At 38.6% G+C, this 20,487-nt stretch overlaps 1 protein-coding gene across 2 annotated transcripts in view; it reads left to right on the top strand.

Annotated features, from left to right (window-relative positions):
- Positions 1–17,688, top strand: part of LOC121453334 (RNA-binding protein 27) — a 72,840-nt gene extending 55,152 nt beyond the window's left edge. For both annotated transcript variants that reach the window (XM_041660027.1, XM_041660026.1), the window contains 8 exons: positions 546–686; positions 2,386–2,505; positions 4,186–4,260; positions 4,388–4,552; positions 5,730–5,834; positions 5,929–6,117; positions 12,797–12,907; positions 14,356–17,688. In XM_041660027.1, the coding sequence (XP_041515961.1) occupies positions 546–686; positions 2,386–2,505; positions 4,186–4,260; positions 4,388–4,552; positions 5,730–5,834; positions 5,929–6,117; positions 12,797–12,907; positions 14,356–14,439 (990 nt within the window). In that variant the 3' untranslated portion in view covers positions 14,440–17,688. The remainder of the gene's footprint in view (positions 1–545; positions 687–2,385; positions 2,506–4,185; positions 4,261–4,387; positions 4,553–5,729; positions 5,835–5,928; positions 6,118–12,796; positions 12,908–14,355) is intronic.
- The last annotated feature ends 2,799 nt before the right edge of the window (positions 17,689–20,487 follow it).

The following is a 20,487-nucleotide window of genomic DNA, read 5'->3' as shown; positions in this document are numbered from 1 at the left end:
TACTGTTAAAAAACCTATCTTTGCCAGGCAGTAGTGGTGCACACCTTTTATCCCAGCACTTGGAGTCAGAGACAGGCAGTTCTCTGTGAGTTCAAGGTCAGCCTGGTCTACAAGAGCTAGTTCCAGGACACACTCCAAAGCCACAGAGAAACCCTGTCTGGAAAAATAAAAACAAAACAAAAACCTGTTTTTGAAACATTGTATACTTAAGAGAAGATTTTTTTTTAAAGTTACCAACAGTTTGTGTGTGTGTGTGTGTGTTACTGTGAAATACGTATTTTAGGAGTTAAGGATTGAATCAAGGGACTTGTGCACACTCAATACATGCTGTACTATTGAGCTCCTCACAGTTAGGACCTGTGTTAGATATCCAAAACAATATGGATAATAAGACCATCTGTATATTCATAATTCCCAAAAATGTACAATCTTACAGATAATCGAAGTATTCCCTTATTTCAACTTTAACTTTTATCTTAAATTTGAATCATTCTTGGGTGTGTTTTTAAACTTATATCACGTAGATGTTTATTTTGTACTTGCAGATGATGGGCAAACCACAGACCTCTGGTGCCTATGTTCTTAACAAAGTTCCTGTTAAACACCGTCTTGGACATGCAAGTACTAACCAGAGTGATACACCTCACTTGCTAAATCAGTCTGGTGGTTCTGGAGATGATTGCCCGGTATGCATTCCTGTGATTTCCATGTCTATTTAGTCTTTCATTCAATGGCATAAAAATTCATTACCATTAAGGGGTATAGTCTCTTTCTCAACAGGAGAAGCATGACATTGGAAGTGTACTTCCAATTTCCATAGCTCAGTTAGGAATTAGCTGGTTAATTTTCTTTTATTTAGAGCTATCTAAAAATTAGAGAATTTTAACTTTTAGGTGCTTATTGTTAGGTAGTTATCCTTATTAGTCTCCTCCCACCCCCATTACCACCACCCATTTTTTGAGATCTGTACCCAGGCTGACTTCTAGAAGTTCATGGTCCTGCTGCTTCAGGCTCCCAAATGCTAACATTAAAGACATGTACTACCACATGTGACTCTCATTTTTCCTTTTAGATATAATTAAGAACCTAGTGAGGACTAGGGAAATGACTCTTAAAGGTGACTTGAGTTGGGCTGGAGAGATGGTTCAGTGGTTAAGAGCACTGCCTGCTCTTCCAAAGGTCCTGAGTTCAATTCCCTCAACCACATGGTGGCTCACAACCATCTGTGATGAGGTCTGGTGCCTTCTTCTGGCCTGCAGACATACAGACAGAATATTGAGAATATTGTATACATAATAAATAAATACCTTTTGTTTTTTTTTTTTTAAAAAAAAAAGGTGACTTGAGGTTGGTTCCTAGCAGCTGATAGTTGCTCCCGGGAACTGACACCCTGTTCTGGCTCTGTGGGCACTGCATGCATATGCACAGGCTCACACACAGAAACATGCAACACATTAAATTAAAAATAAATAATTAAAATCAAAATCTTAAATCAGTGAAGGTAATTCTGTGAAAATCTGTTGAATGTCCTACTTTTACTTTTGGAATATATCTGTTCAATAACTCTAGTATAATGGTTATTATAGACAGCCAGAGGAACTCTGAAAAAGGAAAGTGATAGAGAATAGTTAAAAAAAATATTATAAGGTTTGTTACTAACAGATTGATGGTGGCACAGGAATTAACAGACCAGTGAAACAGAACAGAAAGCCTAAAATAGACTTCATTTATTATATTAAATAGCTAGTATCAGATCAGTGAAGAAAATAATGGGTGTTCTGATAAATCCTATTAGTATAAGTGGATAGCCATATGGAAAAGATAAAATTATGTTCCGCTTTTAAAAATTACATAATTAGATTCTAAGTAGACTTGAGACTTAAATGCTAATGGAAATACTAGATAATTCAACTCTCATGAAATGAAATTTGGCAATGTTAGGCAAAAATTATATATGTAATATAATCTTTTTAAGAATGTAAGTACACTTGTATATACTACTACTAATTGTATGCTTTTTATAATTCTGAAAATCCCCAAATGTCTATCAACAAGGCACTGGTTTCATAAAATGTCATATATCTATACAGTAAAATGCATTTAACTTTACAAAGAAATGAGGATTACTTTTTTTTTTTTTAATGTACCATGAAGTGTACACCATGAAATGTATTTTAGGGCATAGTGAACTGAGCAAAATGAATTTTAAGACTATATAGAAGGCTGGAGAGATGGCTCTTCCAAAGGTCCTGAGTTCAGTTCCCAACAACCACATGGTGGCTCACAACCATCTGTAATGAGATCTGGTGCCCTTTTCTGGCCTGCAGGTGTACATGTGCATAATAAATAATAAAGAAAACATCCTTTCCTTTTTTTTTTTTAAAGGTATTTTCTACTCCAGGCCATACAAAACCAATTTACAGCTCCTCAAACTTAAAGACACCTTCAAAACTTTGTTCAGGATCTAAATCTCATGATGTTCAAGAAGTTCTTAAGAAGAAACAGGTAAGGGCCTCCATTCTTGTGCCTGTGCATTACAATACCTTTACATTTGTGTTACTGTAGAGCGATAGCTATGACATGCTGTACTTTCTCTTCATTTAATACACTTAAAAATGATGAACAAACTGAAAAAGGCTCGACAGTTGCCTTTAGTAGCCACATTAAATCCAAGGAATAGATTGTTCTTTTGGATATGAATATTAAAACAAGAGCCTTAAGTACACCGAGCTATAACCATTAATATTTTTTATATGTTACATTTCTTTTTTTGTGGGGGTAGGGGGTAGGGTCAAATCAGGATTTCTTGTGTGGTCCATGTTATTCTGGAACTTGTTTTGTAGGTCAGGCTGGCCTCGAACTCAGGTCCTCCTGCCTCTGCCTCCTGAGTGCTGGGATTAAAGGTGTGCACCACCATTCCTGGCTAACATTTTGTTTTTTTGGTTTTTTTTTTTCATTCATTCCATGAAGAAAAGTAGGCAGTTTTCTTTCTGTTTTGGGGGTGGGTGGGATGAGGCTGGGAATGGAAACCCCAGGGCCTGGCACATGCTGTATAAGTATTTTTCCACTTGGCTAGACCTGGGTTTTCCAGTTCCCTTTAAAAATAAATAAAAAAATAAATAAATAATTTATCATTATGTGTGCAATATTCTACCTGCATGTCAGAAGAGGGCATCAGATCGTATTATAGATGGTTGTGAGCCACCATCTGGTTGTTCGGAATTGAATTCAGGACCTCTGGAAGCCAGTGCTCTTAGCCTCTGAGCCATCTCTCCAGCCCTCCAATTCCCTTCTTAAAGTCAGATAATGTTACTCATAAGTATAACATGCTTATGGTTCATCATATGACTCAGCTTGGAGTAACTGTTGTTTTAGGTGTAAGCTGTTTACATAGAAAATAAATGTATTTATTAGTTTATATAGCCCTGGTTGTCCTGGAACTCATTATGTAGACCAGGCTGGCCTCAAATGCACAGAGATCGCCTGCCTCTGCCAGTGCTGGAGGAAATTAAAGACGTGTGCCACCGCCACCCCAACCCCCTGGCAGAAACAAATGTTTATATGTATTGTCTCCATAGAAAGATTCAATTCTCAGGAATGTAGAAACAACATTTTCCAAGTTAAAAAAAAATTGAAGCCAGGTAGTGGTGGTGCACACCTTAATTCCAGCACTCGGGGGCAGAGGCAGGTGGATCTCTCTAAGTTCAAAGCCAGCCTGGTCTATAAGAGTAAGTTCCAGGACAGGCTCCAAGGCTACCCAGAGAAACCCTGTCTTGAAAAATTAAAAAAAAAAAAAAAAAATCCTGATTATTCACAATTTATAGTCGTATCTCATAATTTAAAACTTTAAACTTCAGAAATAAAGATTTGGCCTATTATACTGGAAAGTGAAAATAATTTGCTTTTTTTTAAAGATACAAAGTATAGATGTAAATTTTATAGTTGTACTGGAATTATTGGGAAAGTTATTCAAAGGCTTCCTTTTAGGTTTTTTGGTTTTTAGACGGGCTCTCCTTGGGTTTTCCCTTCAGTCTGGAGATTTTAGCCGTGTACTAGCCATGTCCCACCCCAGCTGCTGCGCTCATCGGATTTTGATGGAGGAGGGAACGTCCATTTCAGAGAAGAAGAAGCTGATTCTTTTTTTTTTTTAAATCCATTACTAACTTCCTTCTTTCCTTTATTCAGGAAGCAATGAAGTTACAGCAAGACATGAGGAAAAAGAAGCAAGAAATGTTGGAAAAGCAAATAGAATGCCAGAAGGTAGAGTAAGAACTCATCCTTTGCATTCTGAAATGTCACATAGAAATGATTTACAAAGTTATAGTAGTAAAGCTTTAGGGCTTAAATTTGCTTAGTTTAGACTTATTTTTTTCTGATTATTTTATAGATGCTAATTTCTAAGCTAGAAAAAAACAAAAACATGAAACCAGAAGAAAGAGCAAATATAATGAAGACGTTGAAAGAACTGGGAGAGAAGATCTCACAATTGAAAGATGAATTAAAAACGTCTTCTGCCGTCTCCACACCATCCAAAGTAAAGACAAAGACGGAGGTATCCAGTTGCATTCCTCCTCTAGCAAACTTACAGAACATCTGTGATGTGCTTGGCACTTTGAAAGTGGAGTGCGACCCATAGGCAGCCCCTGAACCAGCTGGTGAAGTTACTACTGGACTAGTAGGAGAGAATCAGGCCATTAGAGAATAATTTGTTTTCACTGATGCTATAAGTTTAAAGTCCTGTTTGGACAGATGCTGGTGCTCGAGTAGACCTCAGCCCAAGTGCATTTTAAACAGGTGTTGTACCAGTGAGTATACGTATACATATACACCAGCCCTAATGAACTGCCGGATTTTAAACAGGTGTTGTACCAATGAGTATACGTATACATATACACCAGCCCTAATGAACTGCCGGATTTGCCTTTTATATGTTTAAAGACCTAAAACTTTGTTTAATTTTCAGGGAAGATGTGGTTGTTTTTTGTTCTGGGAGGTGTCTTTGTTTATATGTGTGGTTTATTTGAAACGGGGGTCTCTCTATAGCCTAGGCTGGCCTGTGCCTTTTGCAAATTACATGAGGCTAGAGAAAAAGAGCTCAGTAGTTAAGAACGAATACTATTTTCCAGGGGACCCAAGTTTGGTTCCCAGCAGCCACATGAAGTGGCTTCCAGCTACCTCTTCCAGGGAATCTGACACTCTCTTCTGGACTCCTTGAGCACTATGCAAACCCCCATATAGATATGCACACAAATACATATAATAAAAAATAAAGAGCATGTGAAGGCAAATCTTCATAGCTACCTGAAGACCAGTGATTTATCTGTTACAAAAAGGAGTGGCAATACTTAGAGAGTTCAGTCTGAAAGTAATTCTGTACTGTTCTTTATACGATTTTATATTTTATTTAATTAACTAATCATTTTAAAACTGGGTTTCATTCTGTAACCTAAGATGGCTCTGATTTGAGGCCTGGGATTATAGGTGTGAGCCACAGTTGTGTAAAATTGATAAATATTGTAATTGTGCTGGCTGTGTATGCAGTATTATGTCTGTGAAGGTTTACTTCCTCAGAGCACCCATGTCTTTTCTGTCCTGTATTTTTCAGAAGCCTGGCATTGTGTAGCTGTAATGCTCTGAATAAGATCTTAGTGTTTAAAAAAAAAAAAAAAAAAAAAAAAAGATCTTAGTGTTTACTTGAAGTCTCCCTTTTCACTGTTAACTTTTCTCAGGCGCAGAAGGAGCTACTAGACACTGAACTGGATCTCCACAAGAGGCTCTCTTCAGGAGAAGACACAACAGAATTACGAAAAAAGCTCAGTCAGTTACAAGTTGAGGTGAGATTTAACTTATATAACATCTCAAAAAATAGATTTTTCTCTTTATTTAATGAAGGATTAATAATATAGCAATGTGCTTGTTGTGATTTAGGCTGCAAGATTAGGTATTTTACCTGTGGGCCGAGGAAAAACCATGTCCTCTCAAGGTCGAGGAAGAGGCCGAGGTCGAGGAAGAGGGAGGGGCTCACTAAATCACATGGTAGTGGACCACCGCCCCAAAGCACTCACAGTTGGAGGATTCATTGAGGAGGAAAAGGATGAACTGCTTCAGCATTTCTCAGTAAGTTTTTCATATAACTCTTGTTAACTCTAAAAACAATGCACTCAGCACTTTGTTTGTTATAATCTATAAATATCAAATGATTTCTAGGTTAGTAATGTTAGATGTTAAAACTTGGACTTTACCAATTTTTTATTAATGTATTTTTCAAGGTCAGGAAGTAGGTTTTTCTCTGAAATTCCTTAATAATCTTTGTAAACATATTTGTAGTGGAACAGCATTCCAAAGACAGACTTGATTTTAGGATAATTTCAGTTTACCAGGTATTTCTAGGCAACAGATTAATCTGGAATAGAGACAAAACTCAAATTATTAGGGCAGTAAGCATATTTATTCTATATGCAGTGTTGACATTCACTACAGACAAGTAGGATTGACTACAGACAAACTTGTACAGTATATTCTCTTTCCAGCTATTTATTCATTAATTCATTTGTTAGACATTTCTGAATTAGAGTTTCATAAATGAGTTTTTGTAATGTTAAATGACTTTAAGTATGAAAAATATGTGAAATTTTATACAGTAAAGTCTCTTAAAGTTTTAGACAGGGTCTCAAGTACCCCAGGTTATCCTCAAACTTCCGTGTGTAGGCAAGGATAACCTTGAATTTCTGATCCTCTTGCTTCCATCTTAGTGATGCTTGGATTACAGGCATGTATACACCAACGTGCCTGGTTTTTGGTAGTGTTGGGGATTTAACTAAGGAGAATGTGCTTCCTAGGCAATCACTGTATAAGTTGAGTCTTATCTCCAGTCTCCAGTGATCATCTTTTCTTCAGATTCAACATCAAATCTTAAACTGCCCACTATGATTATACAGATGACAAGTACCAGAGCCAAGATAATCAGGTTTCCAGTCCTAGGCAACTTTTTACAAATTACATTATTTATTTGGGAGTAAGGGTGATTATACCATGACATGCATGTGGAAATCAGAGAACAAATTTTGGGAATTTCTCTCTTCTATCTTATGGGTGCCAGGGTTCAAACTCAGGTCATCAGGCCTGGTAGCAAGCACCTTTATCTACTGAGCCATTTCACTGAACCTCCTCCCCCATCTTCTCCACCCCCTTACTCCAGATATCTTACTTGAGAAAAATATTTCTAACCCCATTCTGTGTTAAAAGACGGTGATGCAGATCATGATAAGGAAGGCCTCACTTACATGAAAATGTATGTGAGTGGTACTGGGGAGATAATTTAGTTGGTGGAAATCATAAAGAACTGAGTCTAGATCCCTATCAGATGTAAATATAGGCCAGCAGAGTACACCTATAATCTCATTGCTGGGCTAACAGACAAACCCTGAGGCTTGCTGACTAGTCAGACTAGCCTGTTGTTGAATTCAGGGCTCAGTGAGAGCTTCTGTCTCAAAAAAGTAGGAAAATGTACTGGGAAAGACACCAGTGTCAGCCTTAGACTTTCACAAGCAAATTCACACCTGAACACATACAGAGCCACAGAAACTAAACATAATATATGCAGTCCAGGTTATCTATAACAACATAGGAACATAGTTTTTTTAGATAGAAAGAATGGATTTTATTATTTCTTATTCTATATACATGGTCATCAAAATGTCACCAGTTTTAAAAAAATTGCTACTAAGTGGAGATACCTTTCCTTGTTTTCATGAACACTACACACTTCTTTATGACTGGTATGTGTGACTTGCTTTATTGAACAAATGTGTAGCAACAGTGACGGATGTGACCACATCATTATATTACCAAATATATGTAAAATTTTTAATATATCCCCTGACCAGACTGTTGATTTTTAGCTCTGGTGAACAATCTTACATGGCAAGGAGTTGTGGCTGACCTCAAGAAGCTGATAGACTGACTATAGGACCTGATGGTGGCCTATACTCCAAAGCTAGTAAGAACAGAGAACCCTCAATTCTCTAGCTCCACAGAATTAACTTCTCAGAACTGGAATGTGCTTGGATATAGACTTTCAGTCAGTGAGGCCTCCAGATGATAACACAGCCCCAATGACATCTTGAACACTACCTGATGCTGTGAGCACGGGACTCTGCTAAGCAGAGCCTGGATCCCCACCATGAAATTTAGTCTGGCATGCTTTCAGTATTTGTTAGGGAACATAGATCTTTATAGTGTATACCAATAATTGGCAGACTTTGGACCTAGAGAGATGACTCAGCAATTAAGAACATTTCCTACCTCACCCCTGGGATAGTGGTTAAGACAGGTTTCCTCTACCTAGCTCTGGTTATCCTAGACTCACTGTGTAGACCAGGCTGACCTTGAACACAGAGACCCACCTTCCTCTGCCTCCCAAGTGCTGGAATTAAAGCGTGTGACACACTCCTGGCTTCAGGGCATGTTCTTGAAAAGGACTCAGTTGCCAGCACCCGTGTTGGGTAGCTTACAACCGCCTATAAGTCTAGTGCCAAAGAATTTTCTTCTCTTTCCTCAGGGACCTGTAGACACAAGGCATACACTCACAGATCACACACACATAAATATGAATAAAGACATTTTTTTTTTAAAGTTGGTAGACTTATTCTTGTAAAGAGTCAAGTTGTAAAATATAGGCTTTTGTGGCCTACAAATGGTCTCTCTCATGTTGGATGTTCCTTTCCTCTGGTTCTCTCCTGCTCCCCTCCCCTCCCTTTTGTTCATTCTGCTTTTCCTGTTTATTTACATGCTTTCTTGAAGTTTATTGGAATCATCTCATGTGGTCCAGGCTCGCGTCTCAAGCTTTCTGTGTAGCCAAGACATAATTAGATCTCCTGTTTATCCTGTCCACCACCAAACTGGCTTTGTTTGATTTCGGAGCTGAGGCAGGGCCGGGCTTCAGAAGCAGGGTGCTGAGTGAGATACAGTGGTGTGTCCTATAGTCCTCACATTTAGGAGCTGAGGCCTTTAATCCCAACACTTAGGAGGCAGAGGCAGGTGGATCTCTGTGAGTTGAGTCCAGCCTGGTCTCTAAGAGCTAGTTCCAGGACAGCCAGGACTGTTACACAGAGAAACCCTGTCTTGGGGTGTGGGTAGGGGGATGATCAAAATCAATGAGTCCAGGAAAAGCTTTTTAAAAAGAATATGTTCTTTATGTCACAGGGATCTGAGGACAGTAAAGATCTATTTTTGTTGGTGCTGTGTTTTTTTAAAGAGATTTATGTGTGTACTTGTATACGTGTGTGTGTGTGTGTGTGTATGTGTGTACACATGAATGTACATGTATGCAGGTGCCCAACAAGACCAGAAGGGGGCATCATATCCCCTGGAACTGTAGTTACAAGTAGTTGTGAGGGTGCTGGGAACTGAAAGTACATCTTCTGGATGTGCAGCAACTGCTTTTAACCTTTGAGCAGTCTCTCTTGCTCTTGAGTTTTTTTGTTTGGTTGTTTGTTTTGTTTTGAGGTGGAGTCCTATGTAATTCAGGCTGGCTTCAAACTCACCATATCACCAAGGCTTGCCTTGATTTACTGATCCTCTTGTCTCTATTGTCCAAGTGCTGCGATTCCAGAATGTGCCACCATGCCTGGCTAATGCTAAAGAGGTTTATGAAGAATTCTCATTAAGGATTAATAGTTTAATTCTGAAGCTGATAATTTTAAGTCATAGAGTCTAGTTTAAAAGACACAAACAGGACAGGCACTTTGGCACTTTCCTTCACCCCTTCTTGAAGAGATTTGACTGAATGCAGTATGGAAAACTGTTCTCTTAAATGTTGAGACTGTTTGGGCCGGGCAGTGGTGGCGCATGCTTTTACTCCCAGCACTCAGGAGGCAGAGGCAGAGGCAGGTAAATCTCTGAGTTCGAGGCCAGCCTGGTCTAGAAGAGCTAGTTCCAGGACAGGCACCAAAACTACAGAGAAACCCTGTCTTGAAAAAAATCAACAAAAAAAAATTTAAAAAAATGTTGAGACTGTTTGGAGTACACAGAGGAATTTTTTAACTAGAGGGCATTAAGTTGTCTGTTGTTGTTTTGGAGAAGGCTCTCACTATGTCACCCCGATTGGCCTGGCATTCCCTATGTAGACTAGGCTGGCCTCAAACTCAGACGTCTGTCTGCCTCTGTCTTCCAAGAGCTGGGATCACAGGTGTGCACCACCATGCCTGGCTCTAACCACACAATCTTTTTTTTTTTTTTTTATTATGTATACAATATTCTGTCTGTGTGTATGTCTGCAGGCCAGAAGAGGGCACCAGACCTCATTACAGATGGTTGTGAGCCACCATGTGGTTGCTGGGAATTGAACTCAGGACCTTTGGAAGAACAGGCAATGCTCTTAACCACTGAGCCATCTCTCCAGCCCCATAACCACACAATCTTTATTGTCAGTGTGCTTCATTTGTTCTCCTCAGTGGGGTAGGGCATGGGTACTTGAATTTTTTCTCTTCTTTCTTAATTACAAAATAACATATACTTGCCTCAAGATGCATCTGGCTACATGTAACATAATTTGAAAATGTAAGCTATCCTTTTTTGAGTATGAGGTGTATATGTATGTGTGCATTCCTGTATTTGTATTTGTACGTGCCTGTGGAAGCCAGAGGTTTGTTGACATTAACTGTGTTTTCCTCTGTCACTTTCCATTTTACTTTTTGAGACATGGTCTCTCAATTGAAATTTGGAGCTTATTGTTGCAGCTTAGACTGACTGGCCAGCATGCTCCAGGGACCTGCTTCTGTCTGCCCTTGCTTTCCTTCCCAGCATTGGGGGGTCACAGATGCTCTCTGCTACTCCTAGTTTTTATGTAGCTGTTAGGGATCTGAACTTAGGTCACCAGAATTGTTGACACAGCAAGTGCTTTAACTACCAAGCCTTGGCTCCTGTTTTCTTCTCTTGTCTTTCCTTATAGTTTACATTTATTTGTCCTGTGTATGTGATGTGTATGGGCACACATGCTACTGTGTACTGAACTCAGCTTTTGGGAGTTAGTTCTCCTTTTACCATGTGTACCAAACTGTCACACTTGGCAGCGAGCACCTTACCTGCGGAGCCATCTCACTCACCTTCTATTTTCTTTCCATTTAAGAATTTTTAGGGGAGATTTTAGCATTACTTAAACACACAAGCTCCTACTATGTTTCTCTTCTGCTTTTCTGCTATGTTGACAGATAGCCATTTTTTTCCTCATGCTACCAGAATGTCTGCAGCAACCACATACACCACAACTTCCAACAAGAATATCCAAAGGCTAAAAAAAAGGAGGCTGTGTTTCTTATGCCAGTTTTTAAGATACAATAGTCTTCCTAACAAACGTTTTTAACTCCCTCATCTGACTCACAGCCAGTGATGTGTTTTCATGTCAGCCATAAGTGTCTCTCTCTCTCTCTCTCTCTCACACACACACACACACACACACACACACACACACACACACACATCTGCATTGATCCTTTCTGAGGGAAACTTACTGTGATTAACTTAAACTACTCTTGAGTTGCCCTCTAAGCAAAATTGTCCTCAGATTCTGTTGAAATGGAGAAAAGTTGAAGTTGTTGATTGTGGAGCAGTGTCTTTCATGGTGTTCATTGAAGAAAACTTAGAAATCTGAAATATAAAAGGAAGTAAACAATACCAACCTCAGATATGTTAGAATTTTGTATGTAGGGTGGGGGGCTGCTGCTTATGACATGGCACCCATATACTAGGAGGTCAGCAGACAAAATTCAGGGGCTGGTTCTTGGGAATCAAAGAGGTCATCAAACTTGTGGGGGTGAGTGCTTTAACTTGCTGAGCCATTTCACTGGTCCACCTTAGACTTTTTGTTACTAATTTAACTGTTTTCATAAAACATATATATATATACGTACATCATTTAAGTCTAGAAATATAGTTTAGTGGTACAATGCTTGCACACAGTTGTATATAACATTCACAAGACCATGGGTTCCTTCCTTTATATAAAGAAATAAGTTAATAAGTAGAATGTCATCATTGACATTTGCTGAGAAGTAGTTAGAAGGTTGCACTGAGGAAAACACTGAGGGGTTAGGATATAACTCTTAGAACATTGCCTAGTGTGTGCAAGACCCTGAGTTCAGTCCACATTGCTACCGAAAAGAAAAGAAAAGGAAGGAAAGAAGGAAGGGAACAATGAACAAATCAAGTTGGGTTGGGACAATGTGACTTTTAGATTGGATCTCATTCTGTAGTCCAGACCCTTTCTGGCACTCACAATATAGCCAGGCTGGTCTCAGCCTCCAGGGTGCTATAGGTGTGAGACACCAAGCCCAGCTCTAATTACCATTTGTTGAATGGATAGCTATGGAATTCTGAGCATTTGAGAAAAGAGAGTGAGCATTATGTCTCACATCTGTAACCCTAGTGCTTGGGAAAGTGAAGCAGGAGGGTTGAGAGTTCATCTCTGGAAAAGAAGTTATGGGGAGGGGCTAGGAAGAGCTTTATCAGACAGAACTGAAAAAATGCAGTGCTGTGACTGACAGGAGATGATCATCTTTAAGGTTTGGTATGTAAAATCAAAGTCGGAGGTTGGTCATTGAATGAAGAAAGTATTTGTTATCCTCCATCCTTCCTTGCACAGTAGAGTGACTGTAACACAGCAGTGGTAAGGCACCAAACATAGCAGTTGCCTTAACTGAAAGGCCCACCTTACATCATTTTTAAATAGCACAGTGTTTGAAGAAATCCTTAGTAAATACAAGTGCATACTTATGTATTCTTTTAAAATACACTTTAGGCTGCAAACCAAGCATCAAAATTCAAAGACCGTCGGCTACAGATATCATGGCACAAGCCCAAGGTACCATCTATATCTACTGAGACTGAGGAAGAAGAAGTCAAAGAAGAGGTAAGTTCAAACATTAAAATAAAATTTGAATTACAGTACTTCCTCTCTATTTTTTTATATTAAATACTATACATTTGAAAATAGGTACTTTTCTTTCATTCAGTAAGTTAAAACCACTCTAAAAGTGATAGTTAGCCACTTAAAATATGAGAAGTAATTTTGTATTTTTGTATTCTAATTGGTTTATTTAAGAGAACATTGAGCCCACAATGTAAATTACTTCTGATTCTGTTAATTTTGCTTTTAAAAGAATCAAGTTTTTCTAGTTAATGAAATATGTTCTGACTATATGGACAAGTTTATATAACAAAAACAGGATCGTTCCCAGTTTAGGAAGAAAGTAGGTTTTTCATGTTGGTGATGTTTGTAGATACTTCTACTTTGTGTCAGATTTTAGATTTTTATAAAAGATGTGGAATGTCATGTCATGCAGAAAGTTAGCATATCCGCTGCTCACAAATCAATGATAGATATCCCAAGAAAAATTGGGACAGTTGCTGATTTTCCTTGCTTTTGTTAATGAGATAAAATCAGTTTTAATTATTTTTTAATTGACACTGTACAGCCAGGCGATGATGGCGCACGCCTTTAATCCCAGCACTCGGGAGGCAGAGGCAGGCGGATCTCTGTGAGTTCGAGACCAGCCTGGTCTACAGAGCTAGTTCCAGGACAGGCTCCAAAGCCACAGAGAAACCCCGTCTCCAAAAAAAAAAAAAAAATTGACACTGTACATATATTATGTATATATGTACACAAATATATATATGTATATACAACACATAAATTGATTAACACTTTCTAAACATCCACTAATACTTAGTTTTGTTCTTTTGCTTTTTGAGACAGGGTTTTGCTCTGTAGTCCAGGCTACCTTCAAACTCACAAACTGCCTCCTCCGTCTTCCAGGTGCTAAGATTATAGGCGTGGACTGAGATGACTGACTTCCACATAGTGTTTTATTTTCTTAGTGTTATTGGAATGGGAATCTCCTATTAATGTTTTCAGTATAAACAGGATAAATAGTAGTATCCATTTTTAAGGTGTGTTTTGGAATATGGGGAGGAAAATGGGCTAGAAGGTACAAAATTAAAGTCAGATAGAAAACAAATTCTAGTATCCTGTTAGAGAATTAACCACATTTTATGACAGATTGTAGTATTGTGTTGCATAATTCAAGATCTCTATTAAGAATGCTAAGTGTTACCATTACAAAGAAACAAACATCTCTGTTGTGTCTGAGTTGATCAATACATTGTGTTAACTGTGGCAAGGAAGCACATGTTCTCCATATTAAAAGATGGGGTTGTTGACTGGTTGGTAGTTTTTGTTTTGCCCTGAAAATAAACTACTTGTCTATTTTTGTAAACCAATAAACTAGTCTGCTTATCACGTGGCTGGTTGACCTTGAGTTTGTGCACAGCTAAACATGTACCTTCTCCTTTCTTTAGGAAACAGAAACCTCGGATTTGTTTTTGCATGATGATGATGATGAAGATGAAGATGAATATGAGTCTCGTTCATGGCGAAGATGAAATTTGATATGCGAGCTGTGTAATTTTTAGAAATATTGTTTAGAAGAACAACTTTTTAAAATTATTTAAAGAAGTCGATGAGCCAAAAAATTTTTTTTTATTTTTGTCTTCAACACAGTAGGTTTAAGGACAGCAAGTTGCTATTCAAACACATCTTGTAATTGTCTGTGATATCAAATCACCAAAGGCCATGACTTTATGCAGTTGTGAAGATCTGCAGGAGTGACTGGATTCTCTAGAACCTTACCTTCCACACCATTTGTTTCTGCTCTTGGTGCTGGATTACAATGTAAAGACAGGGTGTTCAGAAATTTTATTTTGGATTATAAATCTGCTGATAAAAATTTCATTAAATGTCAAAATCGCCTGGAATCTCTTAACTCTTAGGTGTTATGGATGGGTCGTCAGACAGTAGGAGATATTCATAATTTAAATACCCTTTTCTTTCAAGGATAGTCTTGGAAGAAAAGTTCATTTTTTCCCCTATGGAAGAGCCCGCTTTATAGTCAGTCTTTTTCAGAGTTTAATGTGCAGCAGTACCTCAGCAAAACCACCATCTCTGTTCCCAGATTCTGCAGAGCTCGGGAGCTGGCTCTGTGATACTCAGCCTCTCCTCACACTGGCTCTGGGGCTTCTGCCATCGCCCTTCCTTGTTTTGATATGTGGTGAGCATTGCTTCAGTTGATCCTCCCTTTTTTTTAATAATTCTCATTTTGCCTTTTGCCCCTCATTCATTCCCTGTTATCTTCCTCATCCCTTTTGATGATAGGCCTAACTTTTTAAATAAGTGTTCAGTTGGGCAATCAAGAATCAGTCATCAATAAAAGGTTTAAACCAGCACCGTTATAAATAAGTGATGTTTTGATAAAATAAAGGCAGAGTTTCGGGGGAAAGAGTTACTGGCTTCCTCCCTCTTAAAAGCTTCAGCATAGTTATAGTTACATAAAAGGGTTAAGGATATCTGAAGTTCTTTTCCTAAACTGTAACCATGATGGTGAGGTGCTGAGGTAGGGGTTAGGAGTCTGCATATCCTAGTAATAAATGAGATTCTAACTTGACATTGATCAGATGACCTTATATTTTCATAATTTTATACATTTCTGCTGTCCATGAACATATGCATACTTTAGTAGGCAGTTTCCTTTACCGTGTGCATTTTTACTGTACACTGTACAGAGTATCTGTTAGGTAAAATATACGTGTAAATTTATGTCCTTGTGTTCTGAATGTTAGATGGAAAAGCAGAGGAGCAACACTACACTGTACTGACCACTGGGGAAATGAAATGATTATTGTACATAGGATGTCACTTTTACATGTGTGGTGTGAAATTTGAAACTTCCTGTTGGCTGCAGAAGGTTCTTGGTGATCACTAACCATGCCAGGGTTTTTGTTCCCAGAAATAAAGATTGTTTCTTAAAATAGAAACAGTTCACTCTGAAACCCAAAACCATCAGGACTCTAGAGTTACATAGAGACAAGGCGTTAGATCCCACCTTCTGATCATCCTTTCTTCTTCATATTGTCTTGGAATGATGTGTCAAACACCAGGATCCTTTTTAAGTTCACGTAGTTTTCCCTTAGTAGTGGGACTTCTCCAGGTCACTGTGTTTCTGTGAACACCGAGCTGAAGTGAGCCCACTGAGAACGAACACATAGAACAGGTACCCTACACTAAGCATCTGCTCCTTACTTCTCCATCATCTCTAATGAATTTCCTTGATGTCTGTGGCTCAGTCAGTATATATTTGGAAAGATTCATTGTGGTGAATATTTTGAGTCCTGACCATTTAAACGTGATAGAGGGAACAAAGGATTTATATATTTTTTGTACAAAGTTTTTTCTTAAACTGTATAATTTTGTAAATAATTTGTTTGGGTTTTTTTTTCTTTTGTGTACTAAAACTACCAGCGTATAGATTTCAATAAGAATTGTTGTATTTTTGTATTTGGAAACTGAAAATTACAGTAAATTAGTGAAGCTGTAAGAAAGTCTCCGTAGACTGACATTCGACTGAATGAGATTCCTTTTCATATGATTTTTTTAACCTTAAAATTGACATCTTTATACACTCACTGTAGAGAGAGGTGAGAATTCGTTTGACTTTTTTGTTACTGGGGCAGAGGTTGGGAAAGAAAGGTGCTAATATGAAGACCAGATCATTTTTCACTAAGATTTTGGGTCCCTAGTACAAAACTTGGGGTTTTAGTATTCCTTAAAATTAACTAAAATTCTTTTCCAATGTGTTTCACTCAAAAATGAATTATAAAATAGAGATTAAATGCACTCAAGGTTAGCACAAAATAGCTGAATATGAATATGTGTATGTGTATCTATCTCTCCCCTTTGCCCCCTCCCACCTATCCCCAACTGTTAGAATCCACACCAGGACTGGTTTCTTGGCATCTTTGTGTATAGAGAAAAGATTTAGCATTTGAGGCAGATTCTGCTGCTCCTAATGTGTAGGTGCCCATGTAGCAGAGCAGCAGTTGACAGCTGCCAGATTTACTACCAGATTTCTGCCCAAACCTGAAAAGATAACACCAAGGAATGTGAATTTTTTCTCAGTTTCTTCTTGGAGCATTGGGAAAATGTCGCCACCCACTGAGACGCTGGAAAACAGTTTTTTACAGCAAGAAAGATCCCGCTGATGGATGACTATTTCAAAAGAAAAAAAAATCATGTGAAAAGGAATAGTGTTTCCTCTCGATGTATAGTATGCCTGTATTATAGTTTTTACAAGATTGTGAACTTGTGTAATAGTATATAGGAGATATTGTTGGATTTCTAACTGTTTATACATTTAAATTCATATATGTAATGTTTGTTTTATCGATTACAATCTGAATTTCTAAAAAGCATGTTGACTTTTGCAATAAAGATGCAATATGGAATGGTTCACAATTGGGGGGAAAAGAAGAAAAAAAAGATGAAAATATTACAAATTTAAAAGAATCTGGAAAATTTATGAACCATTCCAAAAATTATAACAATCACTAAAAGAGCTGTAATTCTGGCTTGTTCTGGAAAGAAAGAAATATGAGTGTGAGCTTGTTTGTGAGCCTGAGTGAGTAGTGGATGCTTGTGAATGCTCTATGTGCCTGAGAGACTGCCGCTCTGTATGAAGTTGATTCAGTTCCACTGGTTTCAATGTTGACAAGACTTCTTCAGCAGGGTAGTCTGGACAGCAGAGGAACATGACAGCATATGCCTGTACTCTCTGCACCTGGGAGGTTGGAACAGTAGCTTGCAAGTTGAGTCCTACCAAAGTGAGGGACACTGGGAGAAAAACATGCAAGTTCAGCTAGTAAGTAACCTTAAAAGAAGGAAAAGATTGACTTATTTTATGTGTATGGGTGCTCTACCTGTAAACATGTCTGTGTACCACATGTGTCTACAGAGGTCAGAAGAGGGTATCAGAGCCCCTGGAACTGGAGGATGATGGTCTGCTGCCATGTGGCTGCTGAGGGTCCTCTGGAAGAGGGGCCAGTGCTCATAAATACCGAGCCATCTCTCCAGCTCCCTGGTTAACCTTTTATAACTGTGTTTTTGGGTCGTGAATAAGTTTGTATCTCTGCCACAAAGCACAAGCAGTTTAATTAACAAAAACGTTTATTTTGGTGCTAAAGATACTCATTATGCCTCCCAACAGAAGGAAAAAGACAAGGGCCCTTCAGGAAAGATTGACTGCAGACACATCAGACACATCAGTGCTCAATGTGAAGGTTCGCAAGGATGCACAGGAAAAGGGAGCACCAGGATTCCATCGTGAGAAAGAGGACAGGAAGTATGTTACTCAAACACCTGTCAGTTTTTAAACTGATACTATAAAATACCCCTCCAAGTGGCTATAACTTCGCTAAGAATGGCCTTTTTTTTTTTAACTTCCTCAAGAAAATACTGAAATATGGTCAGTTCTATTCTTTTCAGAAAATTAGAGGAGTGTCTGTGTAATGTGACTGGCGTTGCCTGTCAACATTGGTTTTATAGAGCACAGGTGATGCCATGTATATTGATGGCTTCTGGACCTTGGTGGGGTAGGCATTCTGAACATCGCTGTACGTGTCTAAGAGTGACACCATTTTTTGCTAAATTGGAGTTCTGGTTAGCAGAAATTATTGATTTTATTGAAGTTTTTTTCCTGATTTTGATGTAAATCATACTAAGGCAAAAAGAGAGAGAGAGAGAGAAATTTTAGGTCATGCACCCCAGATATGGCCTAGGCAGAGTTTAGTTATCGTAGACATGAACCTGGTGTGTGTGGTTTAGAGTAGAGCACATTGGACCACATTAATCTGAGGGTAGGCCTACATGTTTTATATTTTCTAACTTTTGGAGCTAACCATCATTGGCTCTGACTAACACTGCTATGATGTGTGTTAGAAATGACTTTAACCTCTGCTAGATTGATATAACCAAGAGTTTGTGTTTCAAAGGCTCATCTGCCATGTGACCTCTCCAGGCGGCCTTGAGAACCAAAACATGCCAGCATTTTGAGACAGGTGGCTTGATAAAGGCGCAGTTAACTTCAGAATAATTGTGATTTTTTTTTTAAGATTTTTATTTTTCTTTTTTTGCCTTGGAAGTTGTTTGGTAGTCTAAGATAAAAATATAAAACATTTTTATGTTTTTTTTTTTTTTTTTTTTTTTAAATATTTATTTATTTATTTATTATGTATACAATATTCTGTCTGTATGCCTGAAGGCCAGAAGAGGGCGCCAGACCTCTTTACAGATGGTTGTGAGCCACCATGTGGTTGCTGGGAATTGAACTCAGGACCTTTGGAAGAGCAGGCAATGCTCTTAACCACTGAGCCATCTCTCCAGCCCCCAACATTTTTATGTTTATGTCAGGTCCTATTTAGGTGTTTTTTACTCAATTTTTAAAGTCAGTTTTAGCTTTGCTTGTATCTCATAAAGCATATTGCCACTTCTTCACTCACCCCAGACCACCACTGGGAGATGCCGACACTTTTCGGTTTTTTTTTTTTAATTTTTTTTAAAATTTATTTATTTATTAAAGATTTCTGTCTCTTCCCTGCCACCGCCTCCCATTTCCCCCCCCTCCCCCAATCAAGTCCCCCTCCCTCGTCAGCCCAAAGAGCAATCAAAGTTCCCTTCTGTAGTGGGAGCTGCGGGCCTCTTCCCACAGCCCGGCTCCTGGCCGCTTGGCTAGCTTATGCCCCAAAATAACAACACACAAATTGTATTCTTTTAAACACTGCTTGGCCCACTAGCTCTAGCCTCTTACGGGCTAATTCTCATATTTTGCCTAACCCATTTCTAATAATCTGAGTAGCACCACTAGGTGCGCTTACCAGGAAAGATTCAGCATGTCTGAGCTGGTGGCTGGCTGCATTGTGTCTGCCCGGGAGAGGGGAGCATGGCCTCTGAGCTCACTTCCTCTTCCTCCCAGCATTCTGTTCTGTTTACTCCTCCCACCTATGTTTTAACCTATGAGGGCCAAGCAGTTTCTTTATTATAATTAACCAATGACCTTCCTCCATCATTTCCCCTTTTTCTGTTTAAACAAAAAAGGAAGGCTTTAACTTAACATAGCAAAATTACATATAACAAAACAGTTATCAAGTAAAAATTACAATAATCTTTATCATAACTAAGGAAAACTATAACTATAGCAAGGCCTAATCTGGACCTTGCCGTGTTAGTTTGTTCCTCAAGGAGGAACGAGTCTGCCTGTATGCCGTTTGAGTTCCTAGACCAGATGCTGTCCGTCTGTAAACATGTATTTCTAAGTTAAATTCCAGTCCCTGAACTACCTACCTACCCTCCAGCTAGAGTTACTTGCCATGGTATTCATATGTTAACGGTTAGGGCCTGCAGGGGGCTCCAAAGGGCAAATCATAGGCTTGAAACAGTGGCAACCTTCACAAAAACCCAGACCCACGTTCTCTACTATGAGCTACTCATAGTACACATAAAACAAAAGTTTGCAAGTCAGTACTTGCTGTGCAGAGCACACTCACTTTTATATTAGACAAGATTTTGTGTCTGAACTCCAGTTGGGCTCTCCAATTATAGTTTGA

The sequence above is a fragment of the Microtus oregoni genome, unplaced genomic scaffold, assembly GCF_018167655.1.
Source record: "Microtus oregoni isolate MIOR12 unplaced genomic scaffold, Mior012 000011F_ref0000422, whole genome shotgun sequence".
NCBI lineage: Eukaryota > Metazoa > Chordata > Mammalia > Rodentia > Cricetidae > Microtus > Microtus oregoni.
Note: the sequence above shows the minus strand (reverse complement) of the source record. Positions and strands in the feature narration are given on the sequence as shown.